This window comes from Tenrec ecaudatus, chromosome 2, assembly GCF_050624435.1.
Source record: "Tenrec ecaudatus isolate mTenEca1 chromosome 2, mTenEca1.hap1, whole genome shotgun sequence".
Classification (NCBI taxonomy): Eukaryota; Metazoa; Chordata; class Mammalia; order Afrosoricida; family Tenrecidae; genus Tenrec; species Tenrec ecaudatus.
Window position 1 is genome coordinate 62,458,023 of NC_134531.1, and position 27,776 is coordinate 62,485,798.

General features: G+C 39.4%; 1 protein-coding gene across 4 annotated transcripts in view; it reads left to right on the forward strand.

Moving 5' to 3' along the window:
- The window catches only part of LOC142439028 (trafficking protein particle complex subunit 13), a 46,009-nt gene that overhangs the window by 8,889 nt on the left and 9,344 nt on the right, over positions 1 to 27,776 (forward strand). For 2 of the 4 annotated variants that reach the window (XM_075541092.1, XM_075541091.1), the window contains exons 2-8: positions 2,549 to 2,617; positions 9,417 to 9,516; positions 14,243 to 14,327; positions 19,040 to 19,167; positions 22,972 to 23,044; positions 24,211 to 24,255; positions 27,739 to 27,756. In XM_075541092.1, coding sequence (XP_075397207.1) covers positions 2,549 to 2,617; positions 9,417 to 9,516; positions 14,243 to 14,327; positions 19,040 to 19,167; positions 22,972 to 23,044; positions 24,211 to 24,255; positions 27,739 to 27,756 — 518 coding nt within the window. The remainder of the gene's footprint in view (positions 1 to 2,548; positions 2,618 to 9,416; positions 9,517 to 14,242; positions 14,328 to 19,039; positions 19,168 to 22,971; positions 23,045 to 24,210; positions 24,256 to 27,738; positions 27,757 to 27,776) is intronic. The other 2 variants (XM_075541094.1, XM_075541093.1) reach the window with 1 other exon arrangement.

Sequence of the window (27,776 nt, forward strand, 5' to 3'; positions counted from 1 at the left end):
GTGGTTAGGGAGGTAATGAGCCCTGACAGTGTCAGTAAGCTCTCGACTAAGTGAAGGCCAGCTTTGGAACGCCCCACAGCTCCAAGAGAAGATGTAGCATTGTGCCTCTGTCGGGCTTTGCCGCTTTGGAAACTCTCTGTCCTATGCTGCTGTTCAGTGCCATTGAGTCAGTTTGACCCATAGCAACTTTACACACAATGGAACGACACACTGCCCGATCCTGGGCCATCCTCTCAATTGTTTCTATTGTTGAGCCCGTTGTTGCAGCCCTGGTGTCGGGCCGTCTCCTTGAGGGCCTTCCTCTTTCCCTCTGCCCCGGACTTTACTGAACATGATGTCCTTCTCCAGGAACGAGTCTCCTGGCAAGATGTCCGAAGTGTGTAAGACGAAGTCTTGCCATCTCTGCCACTAAGGAGCACTTTGGCTGTAGTTTTTCCCAGTTAGTGAGGTGGGATGCAACTCAGTAGCAGTGGGATTTTTTGTGTGTGGATTTTTGAGACTTGTTAGGGACCATTGAGTCATATCTGACTCATAGTGACCCAATTTTACAGAGAAGAACTCCCCATGGGTTTCCTAAGATTTGATCTTGAGTGTTAAATGAATTTATAAATTAAAACCTACGCGTCCTTGTTGTGTGCATTGACTTGATTCCACTGCGGAGTGACCCTGTAGAGCAGCGTTGAACTGCCCCCTAGCGGTTCCTTGACTGCAATTTCTGTGGGAGCAGATCACCTTGTCTTTACTCTCAAGGCGTGGCTGCTGGGTTTGGACTACTGACCTTTTGGTTAGTAGTAACCATTGCACCACTAGTCTCCCTCCAGCTTTACTAGTACTTTGTAATGACTAATTATTTGCATTTTGTTGATTTTGTTATTTGCTACATCCTCATTTGCATGTTTTGTTTTCTTTTATTATCTGGATAGTGTTGCACTAGTAAGCCAATCAGTTAATTTGGGTATTAAATATGTTTAATATATAGTCAGTCCAGTTCTTCCTCCTTTCCTTCCATTTCCTTAGTGCATTTTTATTTCTTTGGTTTTCTAGATAAACTATACTAACATTCTGGCACTGCCATAAAACAGTTCTTAGTTTGGGTAAAAATTACATAAACTTCAGCCGCGCACATTAACTGATATGTTAATTATTTCTACACAGATTTCCCTAGCACCTTGTAAAGAAACACTGAACTCCCAGTGGCCAGTAATTATATCTAAGGAATTAAAACTCACAAAGCTGCTGTTGACATAGGATTTTCATATTCAAAGTGGTGCCTCTAACTTTGCTAGTCTTCTAGGCAAATATCTGTTCCTTTTTAATGTTTTCTTAATATTGTTTAGGGTGCAGTCACTTGGGATTGTTTTTAAAGCCTTGTGATATTAATATACCTTAAGCTTTAAAATTCTTCTTTTCCATTTTTTTCTGTAATGAGAATTTACCACACACCTACCAGCATAGTGCTTTGATTGTGGTTATTTCTACATGTCTAATTGGTTATGCATGTATATAAATATAGATAATAGAGGACACAGGAATGCAGTTGTAGAAACTTCTCAGATTATACCAAACACGTCGCAAGACAAATGTTCTTAGGGCTCAAAGGCTATAGACTCGGGACATCTACATCATTTGGCACACATGGTTTTTAAAGGCGCAATGGTTTGCATTCCACGGTGAAAATGCATCCAGAGCTGCTCTCCCTGTCAGAGCAAAGGGCAGTGAAGAAAATGAAAACTTCAAGAGAGCAAATAGTCCAAAGCCTGTTGGCTCTTCTGAACCACAGTCTACACGTCCCTGCCTTCTGAAGAGCTAGCTGGTGCGCGCGCAGCCACCAGGACCAGGCACTCCCACTCTGATCATAGCAAGGGCACCCGGACATAGTGGAAGAGTACTGTAAAGCAAAAAATTGAGGTCACAGAAAAAGGCCAGCTTAATGGTCTGATCTCTCAATTAGATGGATTCCCCAGACGATAGCTCAAAGATAATTTTCTGATCTTTTTGAAGCCATTTCCAGAGAGCACCTCTAAGTAAACAATAGGCCCATAAAATAATACCACCCAATAGAACTGTGTCCTTTAAAGTAATTGATTGAGATCCAAGGGACATTGCCTCAAAAGCAAAGATGAGAAGGCAAGTAGAAAACAAGAGAAAAGGAAACAGGAAACGGAAGACAGAGATAAATGCTGACACTGTGGAATGTAGCCAATGTGATGGAATACTATAAACTATCAAATGGGAAACTAAGTTGCTTTGTAAACTATCCCTTAAAACATAAAAAAAATTATATTTGCAACTGTTTTATAATTGATTAAGTTGTAAATAAAGCAAAGTTATTGTTTTTGTATGTAAAGCAAATGTTCTTTTTGTCACTTCCAAGCATTAGGAAAGCATTGATGTATAATAATTACACGTCATTTGGGAAACATTAGGTTTCTTTCATATATTAGTATGAGATTGGTAAATATCATACATACAGTTTGAGATTATTAGCCAAAAATCAAATATTAATGTTGACTTTATGTTTGTTTTGCTTTGCTTTCTTAATTCACAGTGATGCGGTTGACTAAGCCTACTTTATTCACCAATATTCCTGTAACCTGTGAAGAGAAAGACTTACCTGGTATGACATGTATTTTATCGTATTTGCATGTAGGGAAAAGTTAAAATCTCAGTTTTGCCTCTTTACCTTGAAGTAAGCCTGACCATTAACTCTAATGTTAATCACTGCATAGGATACATGTTGCCTATGACACATGGCTTACAAGACCACAAGATCGACACTTTGAAACCATCAGCTGATCCATGAGAGAAAGATGAAGCTTTCTACTCTCATCAAGCTTCACAGCCTCTGAAACCCACAAGAACAGTTCTGCCCTGTCCCATAGGGTTGCTATGATTTTAAGTTAACTCATTAGCAGTGAGTTTGATTTTAATACCATGTAAGTCGTGGTCAGGCGTACAGTCCTCACTGATAATCTGTAAATCAAGATACTGTTAATATCCCATGGTAAAAGGGACTTTTAATATAAGTTTAAGCTTATATTAATATTCATAATATTATCAAATATGAATTTCTTTTCAAATATTCTATGTAGATGTGTATATTTAGAAGCCCTGATGTCATGATGGTTATATGTTGGGATGCTATACTGTAGTTCGAAACCACCAAAGATTGGGGGGGGGCAAAGATGGGGCTTTCTACCCCCATAAAGAGTTACAGCCACCGCCCCTTCCCTCCCCCACCCCACCCAAAAAAAGAGTTACAGCCTAGGCAACTCCAAAGCATTTCTACCCTGCCCTATAGGGTGGCCATGAGTCCACATAGACTCAATGGCAGTGAATTTTTTTTTAATGTATGTATTTGTGTGTGTGTATAAGTATATATATGGATATCATTCCCTTTATTGAAAATTAATGGTACATTTTTTATCTCATTACCTACATTTCCCTTTATTCTTTATGAGACCAGAATTTTTTGGCCTGCATTTTAGTAGATGGTGATGCTGCTTTTCTTGTCAAGTGCCATTGAGTCAGCTCCAACTCTTGCCACATAGTGATGCTGTGCACAGCAGAATGAAACATGGTCCTGGTCCATCCTCACAATTATCCCTATGCCTGAGCCTGTGGTTGCAGCCACTGTGTCAGTCCATCTTGTCGAGGGCTTTCCTCTTTGTCACTGCCCCTCCACCTTACCAAACGTGATGCCTTTCTCCAGGGACTGGTCTCACCTGACAGTATGCACAAAGTACATTAGATGAGTCATGCTCTTCTTTCCTCTTACGAGCACTCTGGCCTTACTTCTTCCAGTACGTATCCATTTGCCCTTGGCAGTCCATGGTACTCTTAATATGCTTCTCCAGCACCACAGTTCAGACGCATCGACTCCTCTACAGTTTGCCTTACGTAGTGACCAACTCTCTGCATCATACAATATTGTGCCCTATAAAATCAAAATTGCAATTCAAGGCTTGAATTTTTTCTTGAGGTCTTTCAGTTTTAGATGTGTTGAGTGTTTTCTTCCCTTTTGTTTTTCTAATGTTAGGTCCTTGCACATCTTGTTATAATATTTGACTTTGTCTTCTCAAACTGCCCTTTGAAATTTTCTATTTAGCTCTTTGACTTCACTCTTTCTTCCATTTACTTTAGCAACTCTACAATTAAGAGTAACTTTTAGAGTCTCTTCTGATATCCACTTTGATCTTTTCTTTCTGAGCAGTTTCACTGACCCTTGTTCCACATATCATAGCCCTCGTGGCATTGTGCTTACGTGTTGGGCTGCCATCCGCATGGTGGGCAGTTTGAAACTACCGCCAGCTCCCACGTGAGAAAGACGGGGTTTCCATTCCTGCAAACGGTTATCATTTGGGGTCACTATGAGTCAGCATTGACTGGATGGCAGGGAGTTTGGCCTTTTTTGTTGTTGTTCCACATATGCAATTCATTAATTCAATTATATTAAGAAAAGTTGTGCAATCCTGACACAATCGGTTTTAGAACATTTTCTTTTTCCATGTACTCACTATTATGAATGTAATTATTATTTTTTTGCTTATGGCAAAACGCATACACAACAAAACACTCTTCAATTCAGCAACTTCTACTTGTATAATTCAGTGCCGTTTACTTTATTCTTTGTGTGGTGCAACCATTATTGATATTCTTTTTCCAAGTTATTTCCCTGCTATTAATATGAACTCGATGCCCTCTAACCGTTGGTCAACATACATTTCTTTTTTTAATAGTTATCTTGTCATAAAATTCACATATCATACACTTCCATAGTTAAGTCACGTTTTAAAAGAGTTGTATATACATCATCACAATCTAATTCTAGTGCTCCCTTCTCCTTGTATTCATTGTTTGCTGCCCAGTTCCCTTCACCCTCCCCACCCCACCTCACTACGTCCCTGATACACCATTACACCAGTTTTTGTCTCTTTGTGTCCACTTCTGTGCTTCATAAACTGGGAAACTTAACAGACCAATTTTTTAAAATGAAGCAGAAATAAGAAAATAATAATATAAAAATAAAGAGTAAAGAAAGAAAAGACCACCAACTATATTTTACAAAGCCAGAGAGGAAATTTCTGTTGTGGAATAAGCAAAAATCATTTGAGCCTAGAGTAAATTCAGGTTGGGTGTCGAGAGAAGTCAATTAGCCAAGTATATTATACCATGGTTTGAGCCATCATAATCAAGTTTACAATCATCTCTGATAATGAAGCTATTTGAGTCCTTTGCCTGTGGCTAGAGGGGATCTGCCAGAGGCTTAATCTGACTAGATACTCTGTAGATAGATTTGGGGCTCCCACTGTCCACCAAAGCCTTCTCCAAATTGGGTGTTCACAATTTAAGCTCTGATACTTTTCCCTTCATCATATTTGGATTTTGTTCTCATTACTTTTGGATCACACAGGCTGGTGTGCTTCTTTGATGTGGACTAAGTTGACACATCACTTAGATGGCTGATTGTTTGAATGCAAGCCTTTAAGGTCCCAGACACTATTCCAGTTGATAGATAGGCACCATCTGCTGTCTTCACCACACTTTGCTGTAGCACCCTTATCTTGAGTGATCTCTTCATGAAGGCGAGTATCAAGGAGGGCCATGTTCTAAGAACTAACAGATCTTGGATGGGGACTAGAATTAAAGTAGGAGCCCAGAATCCATCTGCTTGTCCCCGAGTTATTATGAACGACGCTGGTTTACTTTGGCAGTCATATTAGGGCAAAAACCAAGGACAACCTAAAGCAACAACAAAAAGGAAAATATTAGTCACCGTTGATAGCATCAATAATTTATCCAATGGCATAGGATTTAAGGCACTGTTAATATGAGGAGTTCATTGCTTTGTTTAGATTGATTTCTTTTTTTTTTTTTTTTCAGGGACAACATAGGTTTTAATGGCATTAACATCCCATCTAGGAGGTCACACGAGTTCTGGGTGGCAGCTTCCTCCAGGGGTGAGGTAGCTGACTTGGCCCCTCTAGTCTTCACCAGAGTCTCTGTGAATCCCCACCCCACTCCCTATCCCCTGTGGAAAAAAGACACAACATTTCACTGACAGATACACAAGACAGCCTAGCCCAGCCTGGCCTCCCCCAGATTGATTTCTTGATTGAACTCTGTTTACACGGAGCATGGGAGTTGTTGCTAGGGGCAAATTTGCTGTATCTTTTTCACAAGGACAGATCCTTGCTTATCAGATTAATACCTGTCATATTACTGCAAGGAGCGAACTGAGGTACTAAATATGTGGTGAAGCTGCGTCCCCTATTGCTGGACGCCCACTAACCCAAGGGTCTCACCCAATATCTAACCACTGCCGTTTCCACAGTCTTGGGGTGGCCATCCTTCGCTTCCTCTCCCATTGGAGTTTTGGTCTTAAGTCCAAGGGCTGCCAGTAGTTTTGAGGTAGGCACGAATTTGTTCAGTTGGACATCCACCTCGAATCCTTCTGGTGTGACCCATTGGGGAGTGCCATGTTTCTTTAAGGTCAGCGTCTAAGGTCATCATAGTCCATGGCGTGCTTCACCAAGGATTGGGTGGAAATATATTCAAAGTGTCCACCAAGGAACCTAGAACTAGCTTTCTTCTCTCCTTAGTTTCCCTGCAGTTATTGTTTAGTGTCCCTTCTGATGTGAAGTTACTCCTCCCCATTTACCCACCATACCCACCAACAGGAATATAAGATCCTCCTCTGAAATGTAAATGCCCCCTACCCTGCTCTTAGCTTGATTTTCCAGTAAGGGTCTCCTCTCATTCCTATCGAGAGCCTGTTAATTTTTCTCTGCCTTGTCTCAATATTGTATAGCATCAAGTGGTTGATCATTTCTCTTTTTCCCATTCTTGAAGGAGTGACCCCAGTGGATGTGAGGTCTCCTCTCAGTGTGGTACTTACGAAGTGCACATGTGAGGAGTGTCGTGTGGTTTATGGCCATAGGCAGAATTTCTGCCCCTTTGTTTGGTCATTGGTTTCTAGGTTTGTTTAATTGGTATTTCTCCTTCTAGTAGTGAACTCATACAATATATATCCTTTTGTGATTGACTACTTCAATCAGCATAATGATTTCCAGGTCCTTCCATGTCGTTCAGTGTTCCATGCTTGCATCACTTTTTAGGGATGCATAGTACTCCATTGTGCATATGTACCATAGTTTCTTTATCCATTCTTTCCCTCGTGAGCATTTGGGCTACTTGTAGTTGCTTGTGAACTGTGCTATATGAACATGGGAGCGCATGTACCGCTCGTGTTGTGTTTCTTAGTTCTTTGGGGTACACTTCGTAGTGCTAGTGCTGGGCCATATGGGATTGATTCCCAGTTGATTTGAGTATTGCCATATCCTTACCGTACAGGTCTTATGTATTTGCAAGTCCACCCACAGTGTATACGAGTCCACTCTCCACAGCCTCTCCCCCATATGTTGTTTTCTGTCTTTTTATGAATTGAGTTAGCGTTGTAAATGTAAGGTGGTATCTCAGTGTCATTTTAATTTGCATCTCCCAGGTGGTTGGTGAGTGTGTGCAGTTTTTAATGGGTTTGTTACTTCAGTTTTGGTGAACTGTCCAGTGCCGTCTTCAGAATTCTTAATTGGGTCATTGGTTATTTTCTTATTGAACTATTAATAGAGTTGTATAGACTTTGGTAATTAGACCCTTGTCTGATGTGCCATGGGTAATAGTATTTTCCCAATCTGTGGGATCTCTTTTTACTCTGCTGGTGAAGTCTTTTGATGTGCTGAAGTGATGTAATTTTCAACTTGTCCCAGTCATCTATCTTGTCTTCTGCTGTGTGTGCCTCCTTTATTGTCCTTGCTAGTCTAGGTGGGCCCTGCAATAGGGCCCTCAGTTATTTCCAGTTTCTCATTGATGATCCTGATAGCTCTGCGCCTTACATTTCAGTCCTTAATCCATCTTGAGTTCACTTTTGTACATGGGGAGAGATAGGAGTCTTGTTCATTCTCTGCACTTGGAAATCCAGTTTGTCCAACACCATTTGTTGAAGAGGCTGCCTTTGTCCCATCAGTAATCCTGAGTCCTTTGTCAAAGATCAGTTGCCTGTAGGCTGTTGCATTTATGTCTGGGTTTCCCGTCCTGAGCCATTGGTCTATGTATCTCTCATTGCACCAGCACCAGGCTGCCTTGACTACTGTGGCTATGGAGCAGGCTGTAGATCAGGTAGTGCAAGGCCTCCTACGTGGTGCTTTTTAAGAACTTCGGTGCTTTTCCTGGGTCTTTTGCCTATCTATATTAAATTGGTCATCAGTTTTTCAGTTTCTTTAAAAGACGCATTTTGGATTGGGATTGTGTTGTCTCTGTAGATTGTTTTAGGAAGTATTGACATTTTCAGAGTATTCTGGTCTTTTTAATGACCTTTTTGGCTTTCTTCATGAATTATGGTCTTGATGCCCTCCCATAGTTCATCAGGTCTTCTCTCAGTAGTGTTCATTGCATCAAATCATTGCTTGAAATGTTCCCAAAATAAAGGGGGGTGTAGACTCAAAGTCACATTTTGACTTTTGTGAATTGTTTAATTTTCTTGAACTTTATCCTGAATTTACATATGTGCAGTTGATGGTCTGGTCCACAATTGGCCTCCAGTCTGATTTTAGCTGCTGATATTGAGCTTCTCTATAGTGTCTTCCCACAGATGTAGTCTATTTGACTTCTATGTGTTCCATTTGAGGAAGTGCATGTGTATTTTTGCCTTTTGTGTTGTTAAAAAAAAGTATTTACTATGAAAAAGTCATTGGTTGTGCACATTTCTATCATGCGATTTCATTTCTATCCCCAAGTCCATATTTTCCCACTACTCTTCCTTCCGCTTTGTTTTCTTCAACATTTGCATTCCAATCATCCATAACTATAAAATCATCTTGATTGCACATTTGATCAATTTCTGACTGAAGTTGCTAGAATTCTTCAATGTCTCCATCACTAGCTTTTGTGGTGGGTGCATAAAGTTGAATAATAGTTATATTGATTGGATTTCCTTGAAGGCAGATAGATATAATGTGATCACAAATAGCATCATACTTCTTGATGAATTTAGCAAGATTCTTACTGACAATGAATATCATGCCATTCCTCTTGATTGTGTCATTCACGGCACAGTAAGTCACATGGTTTTCTCACTCAATGGCCAATATCAGTCCATTTCAGCTCACTAATGCCTGTATCATTCTACATGCAGTATTGGGTATTATATTTTTTTTGTCTGATGTTTCTTTAATTTTACTCCTCAATTACACAACCTCCCCTTGGATCCATTCAATTGTAGGGGCTGATATTTTTTAATATAATTTTTGTCAAGAGATTAGTTTTTAAAGTCTATGTGAAAGCTGCATGTTTCTCTATGTAAATAGACCATATTTTCAAGATGCTAGATATTAGAGTTTTATGTTTCTCTATTGCTATAGGAGAGCTCTTTACCCAGCTCATGAGAGATGATCCTTCAACAGTAAATGGTGCAGAAATTTTAATGCTTGGAGAAATGTTAACTTTACCACAGAATTTTGGGTAAGAATAATATATTCACATAAGAAATGTAACAATTACAAAGTAATTAAAAATTATGTTTTAAAATTAACTTTGGGATGGGAAAATACTCATGATACATCTTTAAGTGGTATATCAGTTGTTTTCAAAACTTATTCTATGTGATTTTGGTTTTATTTAAAATATATATGCTCTCTCCTCACTTATTAACATAGGTACCAGAGACCAAATAATTAGGTACAAAAATGGGTGTTATGTGAAAATAGATGGTGACTGCATCATAACATAACTGCCGAATTACATTGTTACAGAGTTGCCAAACCACTGAGAATCATTGTCCAGTCATAACATATGTCTTCACACATAACCGTAACCAGACAGGCAACCTTAAGTATTATAGTCAGCATTAATCTCACCTCACACCTTGGCATTTGTTGCTGTCCAGGCATACATTGTTAATGAACAAAATGTCAGATAATAGGGTTTGTACTATTTTTATAAATGCAAAATATCAAGTAACAAGATCATCAATAAGTGGAGAACTCAGTGTAAGAGGGGGCTTCAAAAGGTTTTGGGAAATATTACAATAATTTTTAATTCCATTTTTTTCATTAACTTTTTAAAGCCTGCTTTGTATGTATACCAAAATGTTATTACTACTGGTGCCCAAAGTAATATAAATTTAATTTTCTTTAAATTTTCTTTCATTTTTAATGACCATATGTATCTTACGACCATGTATTCCTTTTTTTAAAACTGTTTTAATCTAAATATGTCTTTAAGAAGTAGTTATAATATTGAATCTCACATTCCTTTCCCAACACAAGTTATCAGATTTGTTAACCAGTATCTCTGGTGGTGTGGTGATTATGCATTGAAGTGTGCAACACAAGGTCAGCAGTTCAAACCACCAGCTGCTCTGCAGATGAAAGAAGGGGTTTTCTTCTCCCATAAAGAATTACAGTCTTAGAAACCCACAAGGTTTGCTGTGAGTCGGCATCAACCCACAAGGTTTGCTGTGTGGCAGTGAATTTGGTTTGGGTTTAGGAACCCTTACTCGTAGCGATCCTCTTAGGCTAGATTGCTGATGAGGTGGAAGCTTCTGGATTCACTCTCACTGGGAGAAGTGAAGCAAACGGTGATTTTTGGGGGTTGGGTTTTTTCCCCAGGCATATAGAATGTAATCATTATTAGTACCTTGAATACTTAGAAATATATTCATGTAATAATGTGAACCTACCATTTATATTTGAGTATAAGCTGACCTGAATATCAGCTGAGGCATCTAATTTTACCACAAAAACTACGTTAAAAATGTGCTGACTAAACCATGATACTGCGGGGGACAGCACTGGATACACAGTACGGGAATAGTGCACAGTCTGGCCCATCACGCTGGGGCGAGGCACTGAGGATGTGCAGCAAAACAGCGGGGGGAGCAGACTAATGAAACCCCCAGGGAACACCAAAAATCGACAGAGTGTGGAGTTTGGCACCCCTTCAGGTTCTACTGGAAAACACTCGTAAAAGCTAACAAACAGACCTTGAACTATTTATAGGATTTTCCATTTTGTCAGCGGCTTTCTTTTTGTTGTTGTTTTTTTATTTGTTTTTTGTTGTTATTGTTTATTAGTTTTATCTTCCTATGTTGTTTTATTTGGCTTTGCCTGATTTTTGCATTTATTAATGTATCTACATGTCTATCTAGATAAGATAGGCGAGATAAACAATTCGGGGATGAAAAGAACGGGACCGAGGAAGTGGAAATAGATATATGTATTGATTTAGTATTAAGGTAGCAAATGGTCATTGGGCCTCCACTCAAGTACTTCCTCAATGCAAGAATATGTTGTTCTATTAAACTGGCATTCCATGATGATCGCCTTCCCGACACAATCTCTGAAGACAAAGCGGGTGCATAAGCAAATGTGAAAAAAGCTGATGGTACCCAGCTATCAAAAGATATAGCATCTTGGGTCTTAAAAGCTTGAAGGTAAGTAAGCAGCCATCTAGCTCAGAAGCAACAATGCCCACATGGAAGAAGCACATCAGCCTGCATGATCACAAGGTGCCAAAGGGATCAGTTATCAGGCATCAAAGAACAAATAATCATATCATTGTGTGCTCGCCTCCCTGATATGATTGCTGAAGACAAATGGGTGCATAAGCAAATGTGGTGAAGAAAGCTGATGGTGCTTGGCTCTCGAAAGATATAACATCTGGGTTTTAAAGGCTTGAAGGTAAACAAGCAGCCATCTAGCTCAGAAGCAACAAAGCCCACATGGAAGAAGCACACCAGCCTGTGCGATCACGAGGTGTCAAGGGATCAGGTATCAGGCATCATCAGAACAAATAATCATATAATTGTGAATGAGGGGGAGTGTGGACTGGAAACCCAAGGCCTATCTGTAGGCAATTGGACATCCCCTTATGGAAGGATAGCAGGGAGGAGACTAGCCAGTCAGGGTTCAGTGTAGCAACGATGAAACATATAACTTTCTTCTAGTTCCTAAATGCTTCCTCCCCTCCCCCACCCACTATCATGATCCCAAGTCTACCTTACAAATATGGCTAGACCAGAGGATGTACATGGTACAGATAGGAACTGGAAACAAGGAATCCAGGGCAGATGATCCCTTCAGGAGCAGTGATGAGAGTGGCGATAACAGGAGGGTAGAAGGAGGGTGGGGGTGGAAAGGGGGAACCGATTACAAGGATCTACATATAACCTCCTCCTTGGGGGATGGTCAACCGAAAAATGGGTGATGGGAGACGTCGGACAGTACAAGATGTGACAAAATTATGATTTATAAATTATCTAGGGTTCATGAAGGAAGGGGTAGCAGAGAGGGAGGGGGCGAAATGAGGGGGCTGATGCCAGGGGCTTAAGTGGAGAGCAAATGTTTTGAGAATGATGAGAGCAATGAATGTACAAATGTGCTTTACACAATTAATGTATGTATGGATTGTGATAAGAGTTGTATGAGCCCCTAATAGAATGATTTTTTTAAAAAAGGAAAGAAAAGAACGGGCCATTGTTTCCAGGGGGATACAGGAGAAGGGGAAGTAGGAGAAAGGAAGGGGAGGGGCATCCAACCCAGGGACAAGGGAACAACAAGTGAACTAAAATCAATGGAAGGAAGGTGGTAAAATGCATAGTGGGGCTCAATCAAGGCAATGTAACATCAAGGAATTACTAAACCCACATGAAGGCCCAACGTGATGGTGGGGCAAAAGGTAAGTAATAAAGGAAATAGAGGAAACAACCAGGAGGCAAAGGCATTTATGGAGCCCTAAATATAGGCATGTACATACGTAAGTATATAATGTGAGGGAATAGAACTATGTACTCATATCTACATGTTAAGAATTAAGGTTGCATGTGGACATTGGACCTAACTCAAGTACTCCCTTAAAACAAGAACACTTTGTTCTAACAATTCAGCATTCTGTTATGCTCACCTTCTCTACACGATTGCTGAAGACAAAACAGGTGCATAATTAAATGTGAAAAAAGCTGATGGTGCCTGGCTATGAAAACATATAGTGTTTGGGGTCTTAAAGGCTTGAAGATAAAACAAACGGCCATCTAGCTCAGAGGCCAACAAAGCCCACATGGAAGAAACACCCCAGCCTGTGTGATTATAAGGTGTCGATGGGATCAGGTATCAGGCATCTAAGACCCAGAATAAAACCATACCCAAGGTGGGTGGGGGCATGGAGTGGAGACCCAATGCCCATCTGTGGACACTTGGACATTCCCTCACAGAGAGGCCACAGGGAAGAGATGAGCCAGTCAGGATGAAGTATAGCACCGATGAAAAACAACTTTTCTCTGGTTCTTTAATGCTTCCTTCCCCCAACTATCATGACCTCAATTCTACCTTACAAATCAGATTATACCAGAACATGCACACTGCTACGGATAAGAGCCCGCAACACAGGAAATCCAGGATAGATAAACCCTTCAGGGCCAACAAGAAGAGTAGAGATACCAGGAGGATTGGGGGGGGGTGGGGGCAGAAAGGGGGAACCGATCACAAGGATCAATCTAGAATCCCTTCCCAGGGGGACGAATAACAGAAAAGTGGGTGAGGGGTTACAGGGGACGATGTAAGATATGAAAAAAATAATCTATAACTTGTCAGTGGTTCGTGAGGAAGGGCCGGCCTGGTGAGGGGGGAAGAAATGGGAAACGGATATCGGGCTCAAGTAGGAAGAGAGTGCTTTGAAAATGATGATGGTGGCATGTGGGCAAATATGCTTTTGATAAGAGATGTAAGAGCCCCCAATAAAAATATTTTTAATGTGCTGTAAAGAACTCAGCTTATACTCAAGTATATATAGTATATATGGTATATATTGTAAAACTAGTGATCAATTATTTTTATGAAGATAGCTTAAGAAAATAAATTATTAAATTTTTCCTCTTACTATAAAAATTGATAACTTGGATCTCTATATTTCAGGGCATAACATTTCAAAATAAAAAATGCTGTATTCTAGCCTCTTCAGATATAAATATTAAGACTCTTAACATGAATCAGATGTCAGTGACTATTATATTTATGAAGTTAGCAGGTTATGCACCAGTATTGAGTCGTTAATATAAACAAAATAAAGTTGAAGGTTTGCCTACTCTCCACTTTCAAGTTTTTTTTCTGTGTAAAATTCTCATTGTTGATCAAATAGTACATTTATGAAGGTTGTGAGTGGATTTTTACCTAAACATTTATGTTATTTGCAGGAATATATTTTTGGGTGAAACCTTTTCCAGTTACATCAGCGTTCATAATGACAGCAGTCAAGGTGTAAAAGACATATCGGTAAAAGTAAGTGATCTCTTTGAGATATGCTTTGAGAAACAAGGCAGAACATTTGTTCTTATTTATTATGTCTTTGAAAATGTGTTTCAATGAGTAGTTTATACTGGAATCCTTAATTAAATAGACATTAGCACATAAAATATGAGACATTATGCTAGGTATTTAAATATTTTCCTTATCCTCAAGTTTGTCATATTGGAGTAAAAGAATTTACTGGTCAAAAGTAAGGATATGGGCATACAATGCCTGGTGGGATTTGATCAAGTGCAATGTATCCGAAAGGAATTACTGAGAGCCAAGTGGAAGGTGAGCATGACAATGGGACGAGAAGAAGGTGAAAGGAAATAGAGGAAAGAATTAGGAGGCAAAAGCTGTTAATAGAGGTAAAGCTATAGGTATGTACCATATGTACTCGGGTGTAAGCCGACCCGAATATCAGCCAAGACACCTAATTTTACCACAAAAACTCCATAAAAAAATGTGGTGAAAAACTCGGATTATACACGAGTATATACGGTATATAGGTAAATATAGTAATTTATAACTAAAGAGATAGAGGCCAATGTATATATACTTATATGTTAAGTAATAAGATAGCAGATGGACTTTGGGCCTTTATTCAAGACCTCCCTTAACATAACACTTTGTTCTAATAACTTGACACTTTTATACTCCTTTCTGACACGATCACTGAAGACAAATGGGCACATAAGCAAATGTGAAGAGAGCGGATGGTGCCTGCTATCAAAAGATCTAGCATCTGAGGTCTTAAAGGCTTGAAGTTAAACAAACAGCCATCGAGCAGGGAAACAAATAAGCCCACATGGAAGAAGCACACGAGCCTGTGTGATCATGAGGTGTTGATGGGATCAGGTATCAGGCATCAAAAGATCCAAAGCAAATAATTTTATCAATGTGAATGAGGGGGGTTAGAGTATAGACCCAAAGCCCATCTATAGACAAGTGGACATCCCTCCCTCAGAAGGGTTATAAGAAAGGGACAATTCAACCAGGGTACAGTATAGCACTGACACAATATACATCATTCCGACGAGGGCAACGAATGTACAAATGTGCTTTACATAATTGATGTATGTATGGATTGTGATAAGAGTTGTATGAACCCCTAATAAAATGATTTTATATATATATATAATTCCTCCAGGGGGATGAACAACAGAAATGTGGGTGAAGGGAGACAGCGGTTGTGTAAGATATGAAGAGAACAATGATTTAGAATTTATCAAGGGGTCACAAGAGTGGGAGGGGGAGGGAGGGAAAAAAGAGAAACTGATACCAAGGGCTCAAATAGAAAGTAAATGTTTCGAAAATGATGATGGCAACATATGCACAAATATGCCTGATACAATTGATGTGTGGAATGTTGTAAGAACCCCCAATAAAATGATTTTAAAAGAAGAAAAGGCATAAACAAGCAGAATCACTCTATCCAAGGTAGAAGTTCAAAACTGTCCATGAGTGATGACTTTAGGTCATAGAATTTTACCTTAAAAGGAAGTCTGATCAAAATGGAGTTGGATATAATATTATATATATTGGTAATATTGTTTTATATGTATATATAAACACACACGCACATACAAGGATATATATGATATATATGTGATAGATGTATGTATCCCAACTTCCAGAAACCTGAATAAAAAGTTTTGCATTTGTATATTTGTTTTGCTTTTATTAGAGCCACAAAAACAACCTAAGTGATTCATGACAACTCATTTCCAACTTGTGGTGAGCCTGTGGGTATCAGAGTAAAACCATGCTACGTAGAGATCCCCAGGCCTGTCTTCCACACACGTCTGGGTAGCCTCAAATCTCCACACCCTTTCACTTGACGTCTACGCATGCTAACCAACCCTTTGCACCACCCAGAAACCCCTTTCTTTTGCATTATTCCATTCTGAATGCCCTGCCTACTCTTGGTTTCCCCTTTCATGGCACCGTTTGTAATGGATACCTCTCCCTTTGGGCTCCCTTTTTGGATCCTGAGACGCTGTCTTTCAGGATTACCTCCTTGTATTTCCCACATTCTTTCCTGAAGTCGCATCCTCCAGTAATGCATTTAACACCGAGGACAGACTCTTGTTTTTGTGGCAGTGGTAGATATCATACTTAGGGCCGTTGGCACGCTCCTCGGGTGCTCCTGAAGGATTTGTCACCTCTGCATAGTGCATGAGAGGTGGTTTGCAGAGGCTGGTGTTTGCCACCCACAGGTAATTTAAAGCTTGGACATTCACTGCTTTCCAGTTATGTTGAACACGGAATTTCATATGGTTTTATTTGTTCTTGCTTTGTTTAGTTTTGGAGGATCTCTTGACTGTTGCTACCCAGAAGTATGCAATTTTTAGCTCTTTAAATTTTGTGTTTGGGGAAAAGAGATTGTGCATTTATACTTATTTGTTTTTATTTGTTTGTTTGTCATTCATGTTGGTGACCCAGGGTCGATCTTTGACCAATACTCCTCATGGGCAGCTAGCTACCACCTGTTCACTGGAGATGCTGAACAGGTATCAGAAGAGCTTGCTGATGGAGAGCCTAGAAAGAAAGGCCTGGCAAGCTACTTCAGATAATCAGCTAGTGAGCACAGCATCCTAATTCATAACAGACCATGGGATAACATAGAACCAGACCTATGTTGTTGCATTGTGCATAAGGTCACCATGAATTAGGGCATGACCCACGACCGTGATCAACAATCCCAAACCAGCCCTCCAGCCCCCTGACTACTTTTTTTGCCCTCAATCTTATCATAATTGTTGATTATTAGTTGTGTCTTTTCATCCTCCTTCGCAGAGAAGAAAAAGCTGTAGAGGCAAGGATTTCATTCTGCTTTCCTCACTAATGCACCTCCTGCTCCCGCCAGAGGCCCTGCACATGGTAGATAATTAGGAAGTAGTGTTCAACACAGCATTATTTATATAGTGAAAAAGGAGGAACACGTGTCCATATGCTGTAGACCATGAAAGAAAACAAAACCCCAGTTATCAAGTGGATTCTGACTCCTTGACAACCCCATAGGACAGGCTTGGACTGTCCTATAGCGTTCCTCAGGATAAATCAGTATGGACGCAGACTGACACATGTTCCTCCCTCAGAACAGCTGATAGGTTTGAACTGTTGATCCTTTATAGAGCTAGACTCAGCACCTAATTACTGTACTGCTAGTATTCCTAATAGATACACAAGGGGGATGCAAAACTAATCCCACTGCTGTTGAGTTGATTCCAACTCGTAGTGACCCAAATGGACAGTGTAGAACTGTGCTAGGGTTTTTCAGGCTAATCTTTCTCCCACAGAGCAGCTGGTGGGTGTGAATAGTTGACCTTGGAGTTCGCAGCCCAATGAGTAACCAAGGACCCCACCAGGGCTCTTTCATATACTGTATAATAATAATTAATGTTTTTAATGGCACTTAAGAAAATATATTGAACAGTGTTAATGGGTTCGAGGTTTCGAAGGGTTTTTTCTCCTTAATTTCTAAAATGTTTGTTAAGGAATTTTGGATCACTGCTGAGTCGGAATCAATGAGTTGGCTGTGGGATTTTGTTGGTTTAACTAAGGGTTAGTTCTTTCTTAGTGATTCTACTGAGCCTCTTCAGGTCTATAAATTAATGAGTCTCTGACATCTGACAGAGTTTGGATTGTTATTTGTCTTTTGCTGTTTTATAACAGGCACCTGCATATATATTTGTTTTTATTCTGTCCATCTGTATCTGTATTTTTTAAAAATTCATACTTGTACTTATGCCTTCAATTCTAGTCCCAAACCAAAGCTTCATCCCATCTGTTTCCCTTCTTTTATCAGTACCTTCTTGCACCTAAGGTGAGAAACTTGTCTCTCATTATTTATTTTATATTTAGAACTAGTATACACATGTCAAAAAGAAAAATTAATTGCAGTCAGAATTTGATGTTAAGGTTTTCTTACCCAGAAAACCACTCACTGTAAAGAAATCCCTGTCCAAACTTACCCTCGCCAGGGCTTTTCTTGGCCCAGCGTGCCCAGTTGTTCTCACCTGCTTGAGGCCATACTGACTGGATTTGAATTTTGAAAGGTGTGACAGGTGGGTAGAGGGCCAGAGACCACTTTGTGACACAGAATTGTTGATCTCAGTAAAAAGGGGAGGGGGCATTCAGTTGCATGCAGATTAGCTCGTGGCTGATCTGTGTTCGCTCCTCCATGGAAGCTTCATCTTAACTGTGAAACTTCCAGCCATTTGTTTTTTTGTGGCATCTAATTGGTCTCTGTACGTGCATATAGAGTAAGTGCTCATGATAAACCTCATGTCTCAATTTTTAAATCTTTGATTATTTTTGACAGGTATAATGTAACATCAGAACTGCTAACTCAGAATGTCAGGAAAAACAAATGAATTAGAGGAAATTTGTGCCACAATCAGGATCTTGTTTTCCAAGCTTCCTTTAGTTCTTCTAGTACTTTTCCTCCTTGCCTCCCACTTTCCTTTGCTCTTCCTTTGGAACACAGATAGCTTCATTTGTTACTGTTTGCTTCCGTTTGGGGCTCTCCCTGTCCCCTGGCTGATTTCTCTGGACTCTGGCCCATTGCCATGCTTCTAAGGTGAAGAGTAGAGAAGTCATTTGCCCTTCACCACTACTTCCCTCAAGCCAGCCCTACTCACTCACACCCTATAGATGAACCCGTCTCACTTGGGCGTTTCTTGTCACTTTTTTTCAAGGCTGATCTTCAGACAAGTTCTCAGCGTTTAAATCTTTCGGCCTCCAGCGCTGCAGTGGCTGAACTTAAACCTGACTGTTGCATCGATGACGTCATACACCATGAAGTAAAGGAAATTGGAACACACATGTAAGGGTTGCTTCTCTTAATTCTCAAAGACTTTCACGTAAGTTGTTGCGAGGTACCATCGAGTTAGCTCCGACTCACAGCGACCCTATCAACAGCAAAATAAAGCACTGCTCATTTCTGCACCATCCTCACAATCACTGCTGTTTGCGAACCCATTGTTGTAGCCATCGACTTAACCCAGGCCTTGTCAGCCCTCCTCTTTCTGTTGACTGCCCTGCATGATGCCCTTCGGTAGGTACTGGTACTCCCCTGACAAGTTTTTCAGAGTATATGAAACAAATTCTCACCATCTTTGTTTCTAAAGAGGATTCTGGCTGTATTTTTTTCGAGATAGACTTGCTCATTCTTTTGACAATCCATGGTTTTTTCAATATTCTTAGCCAGTTCCATAATTCAAATGCATCATTTCTTCTGCAGGCTTCTTTATTCATTGTTTCTTTAGAGTACAAAAGAGATCCCAATCTGATCTATAATTTAAAGGGAACATTTATTAAGTCTTGAATGGGACCAAGACAAAGATATATCATCCAGATATCTAAGGGTGACCATTAGAACAAGTTATTGTGGTCAGCGACAATGGAGGGCCTTATCTGACCACTGGCTCCCCATTGTTACGAGACAAGAGTCAGACGGGCCTCCACACTCCATCTTTCCTTACCTGCTCTGACAACCAGCCGTTCCTCCCACCTCACTCTCTATATATCCTGGATTTGATAATGTGTTGCACACATTTAATAGTTATGGACAAAGGAGTGTATTAGAAAAGTTAATAGGTTGCCTCAAGTCAGGATCAGCAAAGAGCAAGGATATAGTCATTAGTTTTGACTTAGCCAAGATGGCCTGTGAATTATCAATACCGGCCATGCCTTTGAAAGGGATACCACACTTTTTTATCACTTATAAAGAATTTTTGCCAAGACTTCCAGGACTAAGAGAGGAATGTAGCAAAACTATAGGTACAAGGTCAAAGGGAATCTAGAGAAATTAATAGCTTGTGAGATAATACCTTTCATTCAAGGGGGTTTCAAAAAGTTAGTGGGAAAATGGACTGGAAAGAGGTTTCAATAAATAGAAATTCCATGTTTATGGATTGAAGGGCTTAATATTGCTAAGAAGCACATAATGATCTATAGATTCCACACAATTCTAATCACAATCCCAACAACCTTTACAGAAATGGGAAAAGCAGTCCTTGGCCTTATATGGAATGGTAAGATGTCACAAAAAACAAAAGTAATATTACAAAAGAAATAGGAAGTGGAAGGAGGCACTCCTGCCGAGTTGTGAAACATTGTCCAGCCACAGTAATCAATGCAGCTTGGTATTGGTATAACACATAAACACATAGATCAGTGAGATAGCTGAGAGTCCAGAAATGGGTGTTTTGAGAAGTGTGCTAAATGCATTCAGTAGAGAAAGAATAAGCACTTTAATAAATGACCATCAGTGAATGAATGGATAGATGAACCATAATGGAATACTATTTAGCTAGTTAGAAAAATTAACTCTTAATATTTGTTCAATATGGATATGCTGCTGAATAAATTACAAGGTAAAAATATTTATGACCTGCTTTTTTAAGAAAATAAATGTATAGAATTCAAGGTTTCTTGGTGACCATCTAGCGTGGGAAGGAGGAGGGAAAAGGCAATTATCGCTTATATGTTTCAGTTTTCAGTAATTGGAAAAAATGCACTACGGGCAGGTTTGCACAGCTAATGAGTTTAATTGCTGCCCGTAAGCGGTACGCGTGTAAAAGTTGGATTGGCAGCAGTTGTGAGGTAAAGAGTATTTACAACAATGAGAAGGGAAAGTGTGGCTGCTCGGGTGGCTGTCTCAGCAAATCCTTCCTGGGATTTGTTTCCTTTGTGGGGGTCAGGAGACAACCTCGTTCATTGACCTCGTGATGTGTTTAAGCTTCTGTTCTACCTGCTGTTGCTACATGTGCCTTAGGGCTTGCAAGCTTGTAAGTAATCTTCAGAAGCCCAACACTTGATCTCTAGTCACCTAGAACAACAGGAAATTTTTCAGGAAATTAAATGTGTGGCTATTTCCTGCCCTTGCTGTGGGACCAGAAGAACTGGTCTCACAGAAGAACCAGCTACCACTAGTGAACATTTTGATCTAAGTTTCAAAAGAGGAAAATAGGGAACTGAATTTCAAATTCTCATGAAATCCAAATGGTCTAAAGATGCGTCCTCAAACTACGGCCCGCGGGCCACATGTGGCCTGCCGAGGACATTCATCTGGCCCACTGGATGTTTGTGCTCCGTTTGTTTTCTTACTTCAAAATAAGATATGTGCAGTGTGCATAGGAATTTGTTCATAGTTTTTTTTAAGAATTATAGCCCAGCCCTCCAACAGGTCTGAGGGACAGTGAACTGGCCCCCTGTTTTAAAAATTTGAGGACCCCTGGTCTAATACCTTTCAGTACTGGATGAACCCTGACACAATTACCTGGAATAATTCTTTAAAACTTTAACCCAGAATATCCCTTGAAGTCATCTTAAACCAAACGGTAGTTTAGCTTAACTAAAGCATGTCTGGCTTGAGCACTGTGTTCTTTTAAGATCTGTCTATCGGGGGTAAAATTGATAACAGCAATTCAAAAATTAGGTAGGAAACTTTTAGGAGGAGTTACTCATTCACTCATGCACTACTGTTGAGTATCTCGATGCATAGGGCCCTGTAGGACAGGGTGGAACTGCTCCTGAAGGTTTCCGAGACTGACTCTTTAGGTGAGCACAGAGTCCCATGCCTGGTGGCTTAGAACTGCTGACCTTGGCGTTGACAGCCCAATGCGTAACTACCATGGCTCCTCGTTTTAGGTGAAAGTGAGCTTTGCCTTACAAGGGAGGAACAACTAATAAAAGGAGGATGTGCATAGTTGCACACCTCGAGGAATGAAATTGGCGTCAATCACTTACATATTGACATTATTGAAATGGTGCGAGTTCTATGTATAGTCGCAACAACAAAAATTAAAACAAAAACATCTTGCCAAAAGTTGATAAAAATCGTACCTCATCGTTTTGTTTGATTTCTTATAAGGTGGACTACTTTCACTGTTTCTTAGGCAATTAATGTATTCCTTTGCTCGTTTTGCATGGAATATTGTTTTACATATTGACTTATAAAAACTCAGTACTAAGAACCTAATCCCTCTTTTGGTTATGTCATTAGAACTGTTTCATCCCTATTTGTCATCTACTTAAAAAAATCATTGTAGTGTTTTTGATTTATGTCATTTAAACTTTCAGGTCAGTTGGTTGTGTTTTTCTTTCCATTGTTTTTATACTGTTTTTCCCCATCATGGAATCTAAAAAGTAATTTATGTGTATGCTCTGCTAACTTACATGGATTTATCTTTTAGAGTTCAGCTCTGATTGTTCTAGGAGCCCAAGTGGCACAGTGGTGCAGTGCCAGACTCCCCCAGCCACCCTGCAAGAGAACAGGGCATCCTTCTCTGAAAATCCTCTGGAGCAGTTGTACTCTGTCCGATCGTTCTCTCTGAATCAGAACTGAATTGACAGCAACAAGTTTTATTTGGTTGTTCTGCAGCTTATTCTGGGATGCATTTTATCTTTCAATGAAAAGGAGCTTCCTGCTCCAGAATTCATGTCTCTCATTTTTCTAATCAGAAACCTTTTTGTCTTGAGGTTTATCTACAGCTACTGTAGCCTCATCAATTTTGCATCATTGGTGTAATTTTTTTAAATCTGTGGGTAAAATTGAAGTGTTGCATTTACTGTTAAATAAGATTGAAAATGATTCAGAATCATTAAGACATTTCTTCTGTTTCAGCTTGGTGTGTGCAGTAAGCTACACAACTCAGAATGGAGAAAAAATGTATTTTAGAAAATTCTTCAAATTTCAGGTATTAAATATGACAACAGTGAAATGTTTTTAATTACCACGACCACCACCCCACACACCCCCCAACCCTCAGAGGTATATAGTCATTCATATTATTTTCTGTGAAAACTAGAAAAATTCCAAGTAAAGCAAATAGCTCACACTTTTTGTTATATTTCTTGTTATTTTGTGCTGTTGAGTCAGTTCTGCCTTGATGACATTTTATGACAAAGTAGAGCTGCCCTGTTAGGTTCCCAAGGTGTAATCTATACGGGAGAAGATCACCTGGTCTTTTCTCCTGCAGAATCAGTTCTGGGTTCAAATCACTGCCCTTTGGGTTAGCAGCCAAGTGTTTGTAATCACTCCACCAAGAAAAACTCCTTGTTAGGTTACAGCAAGCTATACCCAGACGACAGTATGTTAACTAAAAGCAAAGCAAAATAACACCACCAAAGGCAATGGGTTTTGTAGTGAAATGTGAAGATTTTTTCGAAACAAGTTTGTTTTAATGGCTTGACAAAACACACAAGAATGTAGGAGAGTAAAAAGAGTAGAAATAGTATCATTTTTAACGCTGTGTTTAAAACAGAGATTGTTGACTTGCAGTGAGTGGACCGAGCTTCCAGGTGTACATGAATGAATGACGGAGATTGTAGGTAGAAATTTGGACTTTTGCAGTTTTTTACTTATACACAGCTTTCATGCTATGAAAATACTTAAAAACCACTGGGATAATGTGTGTGTGTCTGTGTGAATGCCATGCCTATCAACAGATAGAGATGGGTAGATTAGATGTTATATATTTTTGTAAATGGAAATAGAAGGTATTATAAAGTAGAAAAATTGCCATTGTTTGCTGCATTGTTATTACAAATATTCTGTGACTTTTAAAATAATAAGTTTAATTGTGTTACATGTAAACATTTTTACTGTGAAATGTGACACAGATATGGAAAACACATCATCTTGTTAGCATGTTATAAATTAAACTACCCATGTCACCATTACCATTATCATAAATGAGTACATTTGATTTGTTTGTTTGTTGCACACGCATTGGAAAAGTCTTCTACAATTAAAATTAGGAAATGGCTGATAAGTGTAAGCCCTGTGATTTAAAAGATATAAACAGACATGTATGGTCAGATGATAAGAATCTCCTCTGACTGATGTGTTTTATTTAACCAGGTTCTCAAACCACTGGACGTGAAAACCAAATTTTACAATGCAGAGGTAAGTGTTGGACACCTAATGGGGTTTGTACTTCAACATTAAGATCTTATTTTCCTAAATATCTGATTTATTATATTTCTCATCAAAATGAAGTAAATTTCTATATTTCTATAAGATTATGCATTGTGTAAAAAATGAGCATGATTCCATCAGAAGTGAATAATTTCAATTATAAATTATAAATCTTTTAATTTGCTGTTTTCAAACTACATAAAATCAGTATTTCTTGACTTGTTTTCATTGTTAATTTTTCAATATTCTTTCCCTTTTTTCAATAAAAGATAATATAATTACATGTATGGCAAAAATATAACAACCTGTTGAATACTTATAAAGTGTTCTGAGTATTATAAAAATCGAAGTAGACCTAACTGCAAATTCGATGAAAAATGCACATTTTAATATATTGACAAGTATGAAGTTCTTTGTCCTGGTTACTCTGCCAGCCAAAATTAAGTGGCTGTGTTTGGTGCATGGCTTCAAAAAGCTCCTCAGGAGAAAGACATTTGAGAAAAATCGAGAAGAAACTGTTAGAGTTACAGATAGTGTATGTTCCCTCCTTACCAAAACGATAAAACTGCTTGCCACAGGACTCAAACTTTGCTGGCTGGACTTTGTTTAGAAGATGCTGTTTTATCTTGGTCTCTAGAGCGCCAGTGAACGGAAATCGTTTCATCCTTGTTGTCCTCCGTGTAAAAATCATGCATCTTATAGCATAGTGGTAAATTCAAAGATGTCCAGATTGAATATTTATTTTGACATGAAGATTATATCTCTAGTATTCTAAAACCTAGTGAAAATCGGGATTTTGTAATTTGCTATTTCTATGTCATCAGCATCTGAGGTCTTATTTGGTATCAAGCTTGTATTAAACTGGAAATAAATTGTGAGATGTCTAAGATGAGGAACTTACATGTGTTAGTTAGGAGAAATGAGGGTAAAATGTGCAAAAGAACAAGCGTCCCTAAGACCCTGTGAAGTAAGTCTAGACAGATGAAATACAGTTTCACTATAGGAACTCCGCAGAGCCACGGCGGTCTACATAGAGTGTGCTCAAAACAGCAAAGTGTCAGCACAGTGCAGGCCTCCAAGGGGATTGTTGCTACACAGGCTGACTGTGCACATGGCGATGACCGTGATGGGGAACTGATGAGGAACTGCAGCATTGAGGAAAGCAGCAGAGGGCTCAGTTGGCCTTTATTTTGAGGCGGGAAGGTAATTTTGGAATCCAAACCAGTAGACTCAGCTGCTATCTATGTAGTCAGTGCCAACTCTTACGGATCCTCTAGGACAGGGTAAAACTGCCCCTCTGAGTTTCCCAGACTGTAACGCTCCAGGAGGAGAAAGCCCTGTCTTTCTCCCTTGGAGCAGAAAGTGATTTCAAACTTCTGGCCCTGTGGATCACAGCCCAATGCTTAACCACTACGCTGCCAGGGCTCTTCAATTTGAAATACGATATACTTATGCCACACATTTTGTTGTTCATAGTGTACTGTTGACTAGCCGTTCAACTACGGTGAATTTTAAATTGTCTCATTTATCGTTGTGCTAGAAAAGATTTCATCCGTAGTAGAGGGGAGAATGCTACAACTCGGAGACTAAATAGACTTGCAAAGAAAAGCAAATCCAGGCACAGGTCGGTTCTCCTCTAGTAAACTCTGAGGACCATGCGGAATAGGTAAACCATCTTAGACTTGCCTGCTGAACACACGGTGAGACGTTAGAGACTTGTCAAGAGGTTCTGTAACATTAACAGAGGGACTTTCCCAGCTCTTTTTAAATGTTCTGTTTAGTACATGAACATGGTAGTGAATTACTCCCAGAAAGAGAGGGTGAGAAGTGGGAAAAGACCTACAATTTCACCACACTAACAAGTAATTGATCCTCATTAACCCACATTCTCTTCAATCATTATCATTTATATATAATACTCTGTTTTTATAATCATAGTAACAATTTAGTCTGCTGCTTTTTCAGCTAACATTATGTGTACATATAACCTTTAAACAATATGAAAAACTTTAGCTATAGTCTTTTAACAGCATTAATCAGACTGCAGATAGACCTCATTGGCTACGATTTGGCCATTGTATAAAGCTAGCTACAAATGTTTAGTAAAATTCTGAATATCTGAAAACAGACATCTCTTTAAAAGCCAGATGGCATTTAAGATTATCTAAGATCCTCTAGATTGCACATTTCTGTTCAGTCACTGCTAGATTCTGAAATCTAGCACCACACCTAGGAATTTCGAGTAGATGACAGGAATCAATAAAGCACATGAGCATCAGTAGGTGATGCGTATTTCTCCTACCTAGAGTCTTTGCACAACTTTATTAGCTCCATATTTACCTCCAATATGGTTTTAATGTGATTTCTAATAAGACAATCACCATTAGGAAACAAAAATTTCTGAGAAATTTTGTGATAGTTTCTAAGATGGGAAAGCCTTACAAGAAAATTGGTGATATTCGGGAGATGGGATTCAAACCTGTGATGCCCTACTAAGCCCAGAGTCTCATGCCAGGTAGTGAAGAGAAATAAATACAAATTGGACAACTTGCCAATTCTCTCTGAATTATATGACGTGAAAAAGACTAAAAATGGCATAACTTCAACATAGGGGGGAATTAGAAGTATAAACATTAAGCCCTGGGAGCAGAGAAGTGAAACACAATTTCCAGCTACACATTTGAAAAAGGAGGTGATATTCAAGATGGCCCTTGGAAAAGGCATAATTTAAATAAATATATGTGTATATACACATACAGACACATGTGCGGGTGTATGTATATATATAAATACTCAGAAATCTATTAATAGAGTCCCAGCTGTCTAGCCATCATTCTCAAAGCATGCTCCATGGCCTCTAATCACCAAAGCAACTCCTTAATAAAAGAATTCTCTGATTAGACACATTTAGTGTCTAAATGATTAAGTGCTTGACTGCTAGCCAAAAGATTGGCCGTTTCAACCCACCCAGAAGCGACAGAGAAAATAGGCCTAGATGTCCGTCAGCTTCTGAAAGGTCACAAGCTTGACACCCAACGGTTGGAGCAGCTCTACTGTGAGCACCTGGGGCTGCTGGGAGGTGGAACCACCAGCCACCTACAGAAACAGTGTCTGTCTCTTTGGAATGTGCATCATGTACATCCACCCTAAATGATCTATTGCAAGAACCGCAGCATAGGTAAAAAAGACTCATCGAACTAGAAAGGTGTGGCATTTCCCTCTCTGCTCCCAGAGGTGCCCTGTTTAAGGGTTCAGCTAGAGTGTTCTTCGCTAGTCCGTGGTCATTTCGCCTTTTAAAGAAATGGTTTGTCATAGTTCTTTTTGTTGCTCTCTGTTCACTTTCTTGTTCACTCATGCTGTCTTGTTTAGTAATTATTAAAAAATGCATCAGTGCATTTTATTTTAAAGGTAGTCTTTTTCTTTAACATTTAGCTCTGATTTTTCTAATTTTCTTTTTTATTTTTCCATTAGAGTGACCTCAGTTCTGTGGTAATTTGATTTTTTATTAT